Raw genomic sequence first — 14,236 nt, 5'->3', positions numbered from 1 at the left:
ACAGAGCACACAATAGCTTTTCCATTTGACGTCTTTAGTTTGTGAACAGGGAAACTTCTCTGAATCAAAAATCAGACCATATTTAGATCAGGACTGTGGGGATTCCAAACTATTCAAACAAGAAGTGCAGCTTGTGGTGAAGTCTTGCTGAAGCCACTTGAATGAATTTGATCAGGACTTCCTCAACTCTGCAGTGCTTTAACTTGTGGCAACTTCAGCTGCAGTCCAGAACAGTTCTGCATTAGAGTTATAAACTCATGCCAGGTAGTATATTTTTACAAGTGCATTAGGCTGTTTGATCTTGCTAACACCATTTTTCAGTGCATTTATACATTTTGGTATACAAAGCATAGGTTGCTCGTTCCCTCAGAAAGACATGTTTGTGTAATGCCCAGGAACAATTGCAATGCAATTTTGAGAAAGGAAGAAGATCTCTGTTAAAATAGGACAGCCTGTAGTTAAATGTGGCCCTGCAGAAGAAACTTTAGAGAAGATGATTAGGCTTTCAAGAGGCAGAATAAAAAATTATTGTGCAGAGAGACTCTGGCTTGATCGAGGAGCTACTGGCTCAGCCTCCTGCTACTCCCTGCTGTTTCCTATCCAACTGCCAGGCAACCTTAGGGAGCTTTGAGCCTCAGTCTGACACAAGCAACATCTACATAATCCAACAGAGGGTTAGTTGTGAAGCTCATGTTCTCACTAAGTTTAACATGATAATAATAGACCTTGATTGCTTATATATTGTGAAATACCTGTGTAAGTGTATCTTTTTATACATGCATTGGGAGTCTGTAATGGTAAAAAAAGTTGAAGTAGTCAATTTGAAACATTAGAAATTATTTCTATAAAAACTATTCTATAAAATTTCTATTAAAATTATTTCTATTATTTCTATTTCTGTTCTTATATTTCTCTTTACTAACTTGCTCTAAATTCTTCTTCTTAAGGCCTTAAGCAGTCACACTGCATTTACCAAACACAGTGAACAACTTGGAACTGAGGAGGGAGAAGTGGAAGAGATGGACACCTTAGATCCTCAGACTGGCCTGTTTTACAGATCTGCCCTGACACAATCGCAGGCACAAAAGCAGCAAAAACTGAGTCAGCCGCAGCTGGAACAGACTCAACTGCAAGTGAAAACTCTGCAGTGTTTCCAGACTAAGCAGAAGCAGACAATCCACCTGCAGGCTGATCAAATCCAGCACAAACTCCCACAAATGCCCCAACTTTCCATAAGGCATCAAAAGCTAACCCCCCTGCAGCAAGAGCAAGCACAGACCAAACCAGATGCACAGCACCCCCCACATCATATGATGGCCAAAGAAAGGCAACTCCCTACCTTAGTGGCACAGCCACAGCAAACTGTAGTACAGGTGCTTGCAGTAAAAACCACGCAGCAGCTGCCCAAACTGCAACAGGCACCAACGGCACAAAAAATCTACGTGCAACCCCAGCCCCCCCAGAGTCAAATGCAGCTACCTGCCTCTTCAGAGAAACAGCCAGCAAGCCAGGTAACGGAATATTGATAGCATGCAAAATACACGTCGCTGTTCAAGGAAAAAAAAATATAAAACACCGACCCTGTCTCTGTAGCAGTGTTTTGTCCTGGCAAGAGAGAATCCCTCATTCCGCTGGTAGTAACTAGCCCAGCAGAAGGTTGACACTAGGAGAGAGAAGCACATGTTATAGGGGAAAAATCCATAGAGCTCACAAACTTATTTTGTTGGACAGTTTTTCTTAATTTCAGTCACCACTGGTGCATGGAATTGGTCCCTAGTTATTTTCTTTTAATTTTTAGATAATGACACATTCGTAATTTCCATTCCCGTAGCACTTTTTATTTCTGTAGAAATAAAGGTGAATACACTGCAGTCTCCTAAGGCTCTCCATTGTTCCTCTTCCTTTGTAGTTTACATCTTTCTGAAGTTATATGGCTTTCACATACAGGAATATTTCGATTTTCCTTGGGAGGGGAAAAAGGCAGAGACTGAGGAACATGGGAAAAAATGTATTTTGACTAACTCCAGAAAAGTACAATTTTTTTGGCCCTTTCAGGAATAGATGTGAAAACTAGCAAACATACCAGGGGGCTGTAAATCCCAAAGGAAAATTATGCTGCTGTGGTATTATACTGCTACAATCCTTATCCTAGCAGCCTAAAAAGCTGCTTTTCCCCAGGCTTCAATTAACTGTTGCCCTATCATTGCTAATTCCTTTGTTAAAACACTGAGTTTCAATTGTCTTCCTAATAGCAAGTATGTTGTTTGTGCCATTCTTTCCTTGGAAATACTGATGAGGATTTCAATAAAAAATATATTAACTGTAATATGCACAACAAAAATTTGATTTTCAGGTGCAACATCTAACTGTAATGCAAGGATCCACTGTAACAGAGCTAACTTTAGAGGGGCACGAGCCTCCTTTTGTTTCAAAGGTAGCAGGTGGCAGTTCTGTGCCCAAACTGGCATTGCTGGTTACCAGCCTATTTCCCATGCAGGCATCCACGGAGACATCAGTAGCAGATATATTGAGAGTGTCTATGGTGGAAGCTCAGATTGATGCAAACATAGAGCACACGGTAGTGGATCCCCCAAACAAGGCCACGTCCACTAGTGCAGCTGCTAGTGAAGCAGAGTCGTCACCTTGTACCCAGGGCCCGAGGGTGGCTGCAGTAGGGATGACGGCACCTTCCATCCCCCAGCAACAGACACATACAGAATCCAGCTCAAGTCCTCCTGCTGTTGGTCCTACTTTAACAGAGAGGAAGCTCGAGGCACGAGGAATACCTACAACAAACCAGTTTATACACATTCAGAATATATCACAAAAGAAAGCTGAAGAGAGCTCTTCAGAAATTGTTGTCCAGGTAAGAGAAGACTGAGCGAATAAGGCAAAGATTGAGCACAGCAAACACGTGTCTGATGCGATGGTAGTCACTGAATGATGTTTGAGTACTCCTGGGTTTATTCCCCAGGTTTTGGTTCTGTTTCTACTCTTAGCTTGTAATCATTGCAACATTGAAGTGTAATTCTTCTTAATTGGGCTCAGGTTTCTCTAGTACTGTGTATCATTTACTATGTCCTCAGTGTCTTCCTTCTTCTAAGAAAACAACCAAACTCATTCCATTTTACAAAGTACTTTCATTTGCAATGCTTAAAACTGCTTCAACACTTAGTATGGAGTTATGTTCTAGAATCCTTTGTACTGTCTATTAAAGTTGCTTCTGAGTGTAAAATTAATGACATTGTAGGGTTTGCTTACTGGAAAGGTTCAGCAAATAAGGTCTGAAATCAGAAGAAAACTTTTTAACTTCACTTAGGGTAAGACCACTTCTGAGATAAAATTACTATTGATCTTTGGCCTAAATGCTTTGAATCATTTCCTAACTGCTATGCTTGATATTTTCATTGATTCTGCTGCCTTAAATATGATGGTTTATGTAATAAGTTGTCACAATGTCAACTGAGGAGGGTATATGAGTCTTCCAAGTAGTGTAATGTGAATTTTTGTATGTTCATATGTTCACACAAATAGTAGTGTGGATTCAAATTGTTTTAGTATGTATCATGATTGTGTTACAGTGAAAATACTTCTGATGTGGGGAACAATTTGTGTGCAATGATTTCAAATTTTTCATGATACTTTGTGAAATCTTTACTGGGACTAACTTCTCTTTCATAGCAATTACCAGTTCTGTATTCATTTTTAGTCCTCTTTATATAAAAGATAGATTTCTGTTTTACTTCAAACCTGTATCTTTTGAGAATCAGTGCTATTTATCATTGTGGCATGCTATGAGATGTTTCAAAAGTCAAATAATGCCCAGAATTTCAGTTGTATAAAGTCACAGATTTAGCTTTTCAACTTATGAAAGTACAAGTAAAAATAAATAACATAATAACCATAATAACAATAATCTTAGAAATAAATAGCAACTGTGTTTCCTCAGCCTCTGAGCTGCAGCTCTGAGCAGGGCCAGAGCTTGAACTCTGTTGTACACAAGAAACATAATCCTCCTGGAGTGCTTGGGCAATGCACTGCCTGGTGGGATTCTTGGTGTTGTCCCCTGCAGGGCCAGGAGTTGGAATCGATGGTCCTTGTGAGTCATTTTAACTCAGGTTATTCTTTTATCACCATGTCTTGTCTAAAAAAGATCAGGCTGAAGAAAATATTATCTCTGCTTTGGGTTTGCAGAATGGTGGATGATGGGCATTGGTTATGCTGTCACAGACCTTTAGGGAAGATCAAAGACCTGGAGAGCAAGATTATTCAAATTTTACCTTCCAAAACCCAATCCAATGGAAGGTTGCTTTGAAGCCTCAGTTAGGGAAAATTGCCCTTGGAAACCAAATAATCCCTTTTCCACAAATCTGTGCTTGCACAGATGCCTTTACTTTCAATATTGTTCATTAAACTTAAATATTTTCTTTCTTTCAGACTATCCCTCACTATCCCATCCCTTGTCACTCCAGCTCCAATGTGGTGGTGGAACCCAGCGGGCTCCTGGAGCTCAACAACTTCACCAGTCAGCGCCTCGATGATGAGGAGACAGCAATGGAGCAAGACGTGGACAGCAGCACTGAGGATGGCACTGAGCCCAGCCCCTCTCAAAGTTCTCTTGAGCAATCCTAAGGAAGAGAGACACTGGAGTGTACTTTAAAATATCTTGGGATTTTTGAGCATCCAAGATGCCCTTCTATTGTGATGTCTTAGAGCACTTTGCCTATTAGAATTGTTCATTGGACTCTTGAAGCATCGGTAGGTTTTAACAAGACAGTATTGCAAAAGCTAAATCTTAAAAATTGTTTTGGAAAAAAAAAAGAGAAGATGTAGGTACCAAGATTTAGTAAACCTGTGACAGTGGAATGTACTCCTGTTCAGAAACAAATCTGTAATGAATCCTACAGCTTGTGCTATTGAAGCCCTTGCCCAGATACTGAAACAGCTTTAAGTGAAAAGGGATCATTATTTTGCTGTGTCTTTTTAGTTGTTGAACAAAACACCATTTAAAAAAAACTTTTAATAAATATTTTTATTTTCAAATAGCATGTGAGAGAAAAAATGTCTCTGACAGTGCTGGAAAAGCCCCAGGAATTTTGGAATTGGTTGGCTTTCTTGCACTCATGCTCACTTAAAAATTTTTTTCAGAAGCTTAAAATATTTTTTTTTTTTAATTCTTGTTGCTGAATGTTTGGAAATAAACAAAACTGCTAACTGGTAGCAAAGTGGATTTGCTAGTGGAATTTTGTTTTCATGCTTTACAAGAAGTAAGGTAACAGTAGATGAGGCATTTCTTTCTGCCATAAGCATACAAAATGCTCATCTACTCTAGTTGACCTTTGATTATTTATTTAAATATGAAATTTAAAGTGAGACAAGTTGTTGAAAAAAGTTCCTGTGAAACAGGCAGTTGTATTAATTCTAGTACAAACCAGGGAGAAGGAGGTGCATTTTGCTATAATCAGTTTTTCAAAATTGGGGATAAATAGTTCAACATCTTTCCAAGTTGAACTTGAGAATTTAGAAGTGAGCCAAGACTTCTAAAAATCTATATTTTACTCTTACATGCTGTTTTTAAAATTGACCATTTGGGGAGTTTAAAAGCTTAAATGGGTGTTCAATGGTGGGTTTCCAAAATTAGCCTTATGCCTTGGCTTGTTGAAGCAATACATTGGGGTTTTGTGGTAGTTACAAGTCACAGTGAGTGGTTTGGGTTCAGATGGAACAAGAGAACCAGTTTTAATACATTCTGGTAATTGAGACAATACTTTTTTTTGTTTTCAAAATGTATATAAAACCATGTTTTTAACTGTTTTGTATAGATTTCATTATAAATAACTAAGCATTTTATGACTTTGACATCATTTAATTGTATATAAATGTATAAGCCTAACTGCCCACGTTTTGGTGCTGAAGTACTGTAAGTAGATTTCATCCAAAATCTAATACAGCTTTTTGCGTCAGTCTTTTCTTTTTAAATTGTCATTTTACTGTTGATATTGTAGTTTAGGTTGAATTCCAGTTGGAGTAACTCAAACTGAAAAATACAGACCCTAAAAACCATTATCTAACCTGTTCTGAATCCACCTATGTTAGAACTTGCAGTAACCCCCAGAGGGGGCTCTTGGTTTTCTCTTACATCAGTTGTCGTATAAGTTACTGGGATCTTCATATACTTCTTTTTTCCTTCAGTCTTCTTTTTCCATCAATGTTAGTTCTGAAATAGTGTAGAATATAATTGTAGAGAAATGTCCTGATAAATTTGACATGTAAATACTGGAATAGCGGGTTATGAAACTAATGATTTTTTGTGATGTTACCTTTGTATTGAAATAAGTTTGGATTCTGATGTCCATAGTGCTCAGGATGGAAGAGAATAATATGTTTAAATGAAACATTCCACATTCCTTTCTTTAGTTAAGTAATAACCCTGCCAGTCATTGTAGGTAGCTAAGGTTTTGATAACTACTGGGGAGATTTTACTCTTGTTTTAATGAAACCACAGCAATCAACAAAAGTGAAGAAGTGATGCTCTAAGTTGTGAAAGTTCCCCATTGCTACAGGATGACAATAAGAGGCTTAATACTGATGTTATTGGCAATGGACAGTCTGTTGTGCTTTGCATAAGTCAGCATAAGGAATGGTCTATATTTCCATACCCCATTGTGAAGGGTCCAAACAGGTGACACACACAGTTCTTCTCTTCTAGCTTGTCTCAAATTTTCATTGTCACCTGGGCTCATGCAGTGCTTTGAGTGTCCATGGTATATGTAGGACTGGAAGGCCATGAGAATGTAAGAGAGAGCAAGAATTGTCTTACACACTTATGACTAAGAACATTGCCCTAAGTTTCAATTTCAGTTTTAGGTGAAGGTATATGCTCTTCCTAGCCGAAAATAGATACCAAGAAATGCACCTAATGGATTCACTATATGTTGAGTTCTGATCCAATTTATTCTGATGTTTTATGTAAGACTTTTGTTTGCCTCTTTAGTGATGGCTGGAGCAAAGGAATGAACAACTACAGTGGACTATTTGACAGTTCTTTGAAGACAGCAAAATGTTTAACATCTTAAAGCTTTTCATGTTTCTATGAGAAGGGATTGATTAAGGTTGGCAAGTTGAAGCACGTGGTGGGGATATCTAGGGGTGGTGTGAGAAATTTAGAAGGAAGAAATTTGGTAATCAGTGTGCTCATTCCTGACATTCTTCTCTTGCTGCTTTCCCAAATTTCAACTTGTTTTTCTTCAGATTCTTTTATTGAATTCATATATTTCAGCACTTCATCATATGAATACCTTTACAAATAAGAAATACACAAGATGAGCTAAAATGTAGGGTAGACACAGTTGGGGTTTTATAACATTATTTTTTATAATGACAGTAAGATAAGGTGCTTGGAGCATTTGGCCTTCTCTCCTTTGCATGAACTCCAGGCATCACTGCCTGTTCTTTTGTCTGCCTGCCAGATGTGCAGCTTTTTTCCCACCTGCCCATGGGATACTTCATCCCCCTGCAGCCACGTACCCACTTCTCACAGCCCTATCAATATCATCAAACTGCTGAAAATAAAACATCAGTATGTAAAACAATATTTGCATATCCCATGTCCCTCATAAGCTGCATCTTCATTCCTGAAATTAATTTGATGTCCTTTCTTGGAATGGAAGAAGGAGTAGGTATGATGGTGATAATTTTTGGTTCTGGGAATTAGCTAGCAATAGTTTGTATCTTATCAGAAAACTGGATAAATTGTATAGCAAGTGAAATTGCATTAATGAGTTGCTTTGAGTTCAGCAGTTAAATGAACGTGCTCTAGTGCTGCAGCAATACACATGAATTTTCAAAAAAGGATGAATTTCAGGGCAAAATAGAAGAAGGGCCCTTTGAACACCATAAATTATGAAATCAATGGGATTAAAAAAAAAAACAAAAACAAAAACCCAAACCAACAAACAAAACCACCTCTCTAAAACCTTCCAAAAAATCAAAAGTTTTGAATTAAGACTATATGCTTTTGTTTCTAATGCAGAAATAGTTCCTGAAGTCTGATGATTTCACAGGTGAATGTGGTTGTGCATCCCCACAAAGGCAGATGATTGCAGCTTGGCAACATTGAATCCAGAGAAAACTGATCATAATTTAGAATAATGAACTAGAAAAGCACTGTTTTGGGGTTTGCCTGTATTGGAAAAAAGTATGTTTAGCACCTGCCTGTCTATGGCTGACTCCTTTCCCTAAGTTTTGAAGTAAACCATGAAGAATGTTTACATGTGCATGGTTTCCATCCAAACTGTGGGACTGAGTTTTTTCCCCTACTCAAAGTCTGTCCTGAGAATCTTTGAATCTGTTTTCTTCCAGCAGAAAAGAAACCCTTACCTTGTGATAAAATTAGAGCTCAACATAGCTTATCAAAGAGAAAGTTAGGGAAGAGGTACCTTCAGGTGTATTTGTGGGTTCCTTTGCAAGAAGAAATTGTTGTTGGGGCATTTCATGCTGGTATAGAGACAGAGTATCACCATCAAATGATTTGGATTGGAATGGAACTTAGAATTCATCCAGTTCAACCCTCCAGCCATGGGCAGAGACACCTTCCACCAGGTTGCTCCAAGTCCTGTCCAGCTTAGCCTTGAACACTTCCAGGGATGGAGCAGCCACAGCTTCTCTGGGCAACCTGTGCCAGGACCTTGACACTGACAGGAAAAAAAAAAAATAAAAATCAGTTGTAAGATTGAGGATAATTAACTGGGATTGACAAGGGGTATAGTATTTTCTATCATTTGCAGTCTTTTCTCTGAAATTCACAGAGATGGTGCAGTTTGAAATCTACTTGTCTTGTATCTCCAATACTGGCAATTGAAATTTCCAATAGTGTGCTAAGGATTTAAACTGGGAAAAAAAAAAAAAAAAAAAAAAAAAAGAGAACTTGATGGTACCTTGAGGCATCTAGAGCTATGACTGGCATGCAGAGATAGTTCATCATCTTGGATGGATTTGGGGGGTGGTGTTTTCACTGTACTTTGGTGAAAAGTTGCTGAAGTGCTAAAATAGGAAAATCAATACCTGGGAACTTGCTCTTTAATTCTAGAGAAAGGGGCGTTTGAATTATTTGGTACAGAAAAGACATTAGGAAGTTTTCAAGCACTGTGGACTGAAGACTAATCAAATGGTCTTGCACCATCTTCGAAGCCCAGGACTGCCCCCACAGCAATTAATTGAAACAGGATGCTGTATGAGGTCCTTTCCCGCTCAAACCATTCTGTGATAACTTTGAAACGTCCAATACTCCAGACCTGGTCCTACTTAAAATTTCCTATGATTTTAGTTTTGCTCAATATTTGGCCTCTTCAAAAAAACCCAGATTTTAGTGTTTTGTTTTGGTTGTTAGGGGGTTTTTTTTTGTTGGTTGGTTTTTTAGTTGGAATTTTTTTTATGTTTCAAGGTGTTTCCATTAGCTTTCCAGCTCAGTAAGGATTTTAGCAGTTTTGAAATTTTCTGTGATCCTGTTTCCTGTAGCCATTATTAAATGGATTTAGAAAAGCTACTCTTGTCACCCAACTGGGTGATTAGGACCATGGGCTTTTTGGGCTGTTAATGAACCCTTCAGAGTGTGGTAGGTATATCAGCCAATCTCATACGGATTACATATGGATTTTAGACTCCATGGAATGGTTTGGCTTGGAAAGAAGGAACCAAGATTATCCAATTCTGTCACCTGAATGCCAAACCAAGAATCCTTTTTGATGATGCTTTTACTACGACTGTGATAATCCTTACTTGTGAGAGCTTAATATAGTATTCATTAGAGCAAACATTGTTCAGAAATTGAACAATGGTAAAAAAAAAAAATCAGCTTGTCACAGCTCTTAGCCAGAACTGCCCCAAAGGATTATAGATCTCCAGCACTTTGTGACTTCCTTCATGTCAGGCTCTACCAGAAGCCAGCTAAAGGCTGAAAGTCTCTTTGCACAGGTCTTTTTTTTACTGTTAAGGATGCTGCCTGAGCCCTGCATACAGCAAAGAGCTTGGAACAGGTCTTTGTGCCCACACATCGCTGAGGTTGGCAGGAAGATCTGGAGATTACCTTGTCCAACCCTCTTGCTGAAAGCAGGGTCAGGCTGCTCAGGACCATGTCCTGTGGGGTTTTTGGAAACCTAGCATGATGGAAACTCAACATTTTCCAGTGACCACCTGTGCATTGTTTTTTTCTTCTTTCCTAGTATGTGCGGTGTTTTCTGGTTTTTCTCTTGGTTTGTTTTGGATGTGAAATAAAAATACTATATTGAGAAGAGGTTCACAACAGCATGAGAACAAACCACAGGGAAGAAGCACAAATTTAGTGAGAACAAAGTGTTGTAGCTGCAGTGCTCCCAGAAACAGGGATATTTGTTTTCCCCTCCAGAATTCAACTTGTTCAATTCTCCCTGCAGCTACTTCAGGACTGCAGAGACACAGGTTACTAACAAAACACTGTCATCAGATGTCACTTTCTAGTATTTCTTAATATTAAAAAGATGTCCAGAGAAAGATTTGAATGCTTGGAAATGTTTTCCAACCACATCAATCTACAAGTGGATGCAATGGCTGTTACCAAGCATTGTGCAGCCTTAGTTTTTGCATGAAAATATATAATGTAGATCTATAGGTGACCACAGCACAGTTTTAGCTCTTGAATTACATCTTTTGTTCAAATATACCATGTGAATGTGACACCTCCAAGCCCAGAATAACTAATTTAAGAACCGGAGGGCTGCCTTCCCTGTGAAGCAGGGATTTTGGTCAGGGTGGAGCCTTGCTAGAGCCATTCCTTGAAGATGCTCATACTCACTTGGTTGCAGATTGTGTTCCCCTCTGAGTTTGTCCTGAGGCATGTATGAGTTCTGCTGTAATGAATAGAATTGAGGAGACCAAAATCATAACAAAAATCTGCGAAAGCATCTTAACCCAGGAAGATGCTGCAAAGCAGAGCTTGCTAAGTACAAAGAACACAGGATAAGGCTTTACTACAAATAATTGTTATAAAATGGCTGTATTATAAATAATTGCTATGAAGCTTAACTGATAGTAGGGCGTGGATTCAGCAGCTGCCTCGTCTGATCAGCCACTGTGAAAGTACTGCAGGGCTTGGGATTACTTTTGGTTAGGGTTAGCACAGGTGCTTTATGGAAAGTTATTGTTTAGAAATAAAATAAGAACCTCAAGCTGAAAGAAACAGGTTGAGGAACTGGGGTTGCAAACTTTAAGCTTGAGGGTAAATGTAACCCGGATCCTTTAAATTCTTTCAATCAAGGTGCAGATGGTGCAAGGACAACTCTGGCCCCAGAGCTTCAGTCCCATTGCAAAGGTTGGGCAGAAAAGTTGATCTGGTAAATTGTTTTATTTGGATGTACATGGTATGTACAGATGGAATGTGGGAAACAATGGTGTACAGATGCCAGCAGGACAATTGGAGGGGAACTACCAAAATCCCCTACAGAGAGCTGCAGCTCCTGTTATGGTGAGACACAGCCATGGTTTGCACCTAGATGGTTGATTTGGTAGTGGTACCTTTGTTTGCAAAACTTAAAAAGACCTCAAAAAATTTCCAAGTTCCTGACTGAGGTGGGCTATGCCCCTCATTACCATTTTTCTCCTTACCTTCCACACCCAGAGAAAAAAGTTTAAAATACCCAACTTCATTGTTAAAGCTAGTGGAAATCACTTTTCCTGTCCAACAACTTTTTTAGGAGAGTGAGGTTCATTTTCATTACAAATCACATTCTTGATCCTGGTTCAGGCAGGAAGGGTGCCTGTTGTCATATTATTGCAAAAGTTCCATACCTTCTCGTTGATTTCTCACAGGCAACTCCTCACAGCACTGACACCTTCTCCACAGCACAACCAACAAACTCCAACTCCCTCCTCACCCAGCTAACCCACTCTTTTGTAGCAATCCTCCTTATTGGAGACACCTGTGGCCTATTAAGGGCAGGCCTGTTCCTAATCTTTGGTGATTAGTACAGCTGCAGCTCCTCAGGTGTGAGACTGCCTTCTGCACTATTCTCTTACATTCTGTCTCTCCACAGGTGTCCTTTGTGTGATTTCCAAAGGACTTCATGATCTCCCTTTCCCTTTCTTTCTGTCCTTTCTGGACTTTGTGGTCATATTGCAGTAAGCTACAGCCTAGAGATTAGCAGGACAGCAGTAATGTAAGGAATGGAAGTTCTTAGGTCAAATCTAAATTAAGTTCCCCTTGGAAATTGCCAAGAAATTCTTTAGTTAGTTAGGATGACTGTAGAAAAGTCATTCTAATTTTTAGGATATTAGATTAGATTATATTATATTAAAAAATGCTATACTAAAACTATACTAAAGTAAGAGAAAGGATACATCAGGAAGCTTTTTCAAGAATGATAATGAAAGCTCATGACTGACTCAGAGAGTCCGACACAGCTGGCCGTGATTGGCCATTAATTAAAAGCAATTCACATGTTTGGATAAACAATCTCCAGACCACATTCCAGAGCAGCAAAACATGGAGAAGCTGAGGCTTCTCATCTTGCCAGGAGAAGAAATCCTGGCAAAGGGATTTTTCAGAAAATATCATGGTGACAGACATAAACTGGCAAACTTCATGTTGTCAATCACACCCCTGAGAGATGTGGTGACATCAACCCTGCAATCATTACAGCTCTCCCGTGGGATTGGTAAAGAGTCCTGGGTGTGAGGAAATTAAGCAGTACAAAAGCAAAGACAGACAATCTAATGACCCCCAAGGACCTATGGAGTCTCCTGTGAGGAAACTAATGCATTTTCACCCTTCACGTTTTTCTTTTGGCAGGGTGCTACACAATCATCCACAAATAAATGAGTCCACACTACAAAAACATTCCCCATTGCCAGACATCCCATTTGCTGTTGCATCCTATGACAACTTAAAGCAATGACAGGTTCTGCATTATTTTTTGAGCTCCCTCATGACCCCAGGTGTATAACAGGCAATGGAAACACCAGGATCACTTGGACAGCTTGAATTTTATTCCTATGGAAAATGGTGATTGTTTCTCTTACAAACTTTAGAATCTGATTCTAACTTATGTTTCAACTTTTTGGCTTGGTGTTTTATGAAAATTCAAAGTCTTGTGATTTGAACCCTCTTTTTGTAATATTCCACCCATCCTACTGATCATAATATTTGTAGAGTACTTGTAGAGTAAGAAGTTTCCACCAAATCAGTGCAAGAAGCTCAATGAAACAGAATAGTCTCACTTCTGAAATTCTGGTGTGTGTATTTCTGGTGTGACTTGTCCATCAGACTTGTCTTGTTCTTCCCTTGGCCAGATGTGTTTCGTAATAGCAACTTCAAATAACACTCACTATTGCTGCTGTTGAAGTACCACCAGAAGTGTTGTTTGGTATTTAATTTCTGCATTTAATTTCTTGATACCAAAATACATTTTCCAACTTGGGAGAGCTTAGTGTAGATATCTTTTGATTTGGCCTGGCAGGAACCCAGCCTACAGAGGTTCTTAACATGTTCCATGCTGTGCACAGTGTCTTGGCTACAGCCTTGTTCCTCTTAGTTTGTGGCTGTAATGTCCCTGTTTTGCTATTGTGGGTGTTCAAATTTGTCCTGTTCTTTCACAAACATTTTGAAAAATTTGTTCTTAATGCTGGTGCCTTGTGTTGGTCCATTTTCTCCTCACCAGAGAGGAGTCACCAGAGGGACTGCTCAACCTCACTCCTGCTTCCTTTTCCTTGTAGTCTTATATTAGCACACAGATTTAGTTTTCTGTTACTATCATTTACTGTTTTATTGCTATTTTATTGCTATTCACCAGTCCCTTCTGTAAACAAGCAGTAGGATACTGCTTGTTTATGTAATAGAAAAGCAAGGAGACTCTGCAATTTCTAATGAGCTAAGGACAAAGAGTAGCTCAGGGCCATGAGTAGTGTGGATAGGTTAAACAACAAAACTAAGGGCCAATGATAATCTGGGTTTCATAGAACCATAGAAAGGCTTGGGTTGGAAGGGAGCTTTGAAATCATCTCATTCCAATCTCCCTGCCATGGGAACACCTTCCACTAGACCAGATTGCTCCAAGCCCCATCCAGCCTGGCCTTGAACACTTCCAGGGATGGGACAGCCACAGCTGCTCTGGACAGCCTGTGCCAGGCCCTCACCACTCTCTGGGTTTCTCATCTAAAATTCTCCTCTTTTAGTCTAAAACCACTGTCCCTGATCCCCCCTGGATTT

At 39.3% G+C, this 14,236-nt stretch overlaps 1 protein-coding gene and 1 long non-coding RNA gene across 14 annotated transcripts in view; one reads left to right on the top strand and one right to left on the bottom strand.

Moving 5' to 3' along the window:
* Positions 1-5,946, top strand: part of EMSY (EMSY transcriptional repressor, BRCA2 interacting) — a 42,202-nt gene extending 36,256 nt beyond the window's left edge. For 8 of the 12 annotated variants that reach the window (XM_064726148.1, XM_064726131.1, XM_064726187.1 and 5 more), the window contains 3 exons: positions 948-1,511; positions 2,498-2,866; positions 4,438-5,946. In XM_064726148.1, coding sequence (XP_064582218.1) covers positions 948-1,511; positions 2,498-2,866; positions 4,438-4,632 — 1,128 coding nt within the window. In that variant the 3' untranslated portion in view covers positions 4,633-5,946. Of the gene's footprint in view, positions 1-947; positions 1,512-2,353; positions 2,867-4,437 lie in introns of all 12 variants that reach the window. The other 4 variants (XM_064726216.1, XM_064726206.1, XM_064726223.1 and 1 more) reach the window with 3 other exon arrangements.
* Positions 5,947-6,328: 382 nt separating this feature from the next.
* On the bottom strand, positions 6,329-11,965 carry LOC135454265 (uncharacterized). Of its 2 annotated transcripts, XR_010442052.1 has the most exons (4): positions 11,821-11,965; positions 8,937-9,042; positions 8,439-8,693; positions 6,329-7,298 (listed from the first exon to the last, which is right to left on the bottom strand). It is a non-coding gene; the product is annotated as an uncharacterized LOC135454265 (long non-coding RNA). The 2 variants fall into 2 exon arrangements; XR_010442051.1 differs by lacking the exon at positions 8,937-9,042.
* Between the last annotated feature and the right edge of the window lie 2,271 nt (positions 11,966-14,236).

This window comes from Zonotrichia leucophrys, chromosome 1 (genome assembly GCF_028769735.1).
Source record: "Zonotrichia leucophrys gambelii isolate GWCS_2022_RI chromosome 1, RI_Zleu_2.0, whole genome shotgun sequence".
Lineage (NCBI taxonomy): Eukaryota > Metazoa > Chordata > Aves > Passeriformes > Passerellidae > Zonotrichia > Zonotrichia leucophrys.
Note: the sequence above shows the minus strand (reverse complement) of the source record. Positions and strands in the feature narration are given on the sequence as shown.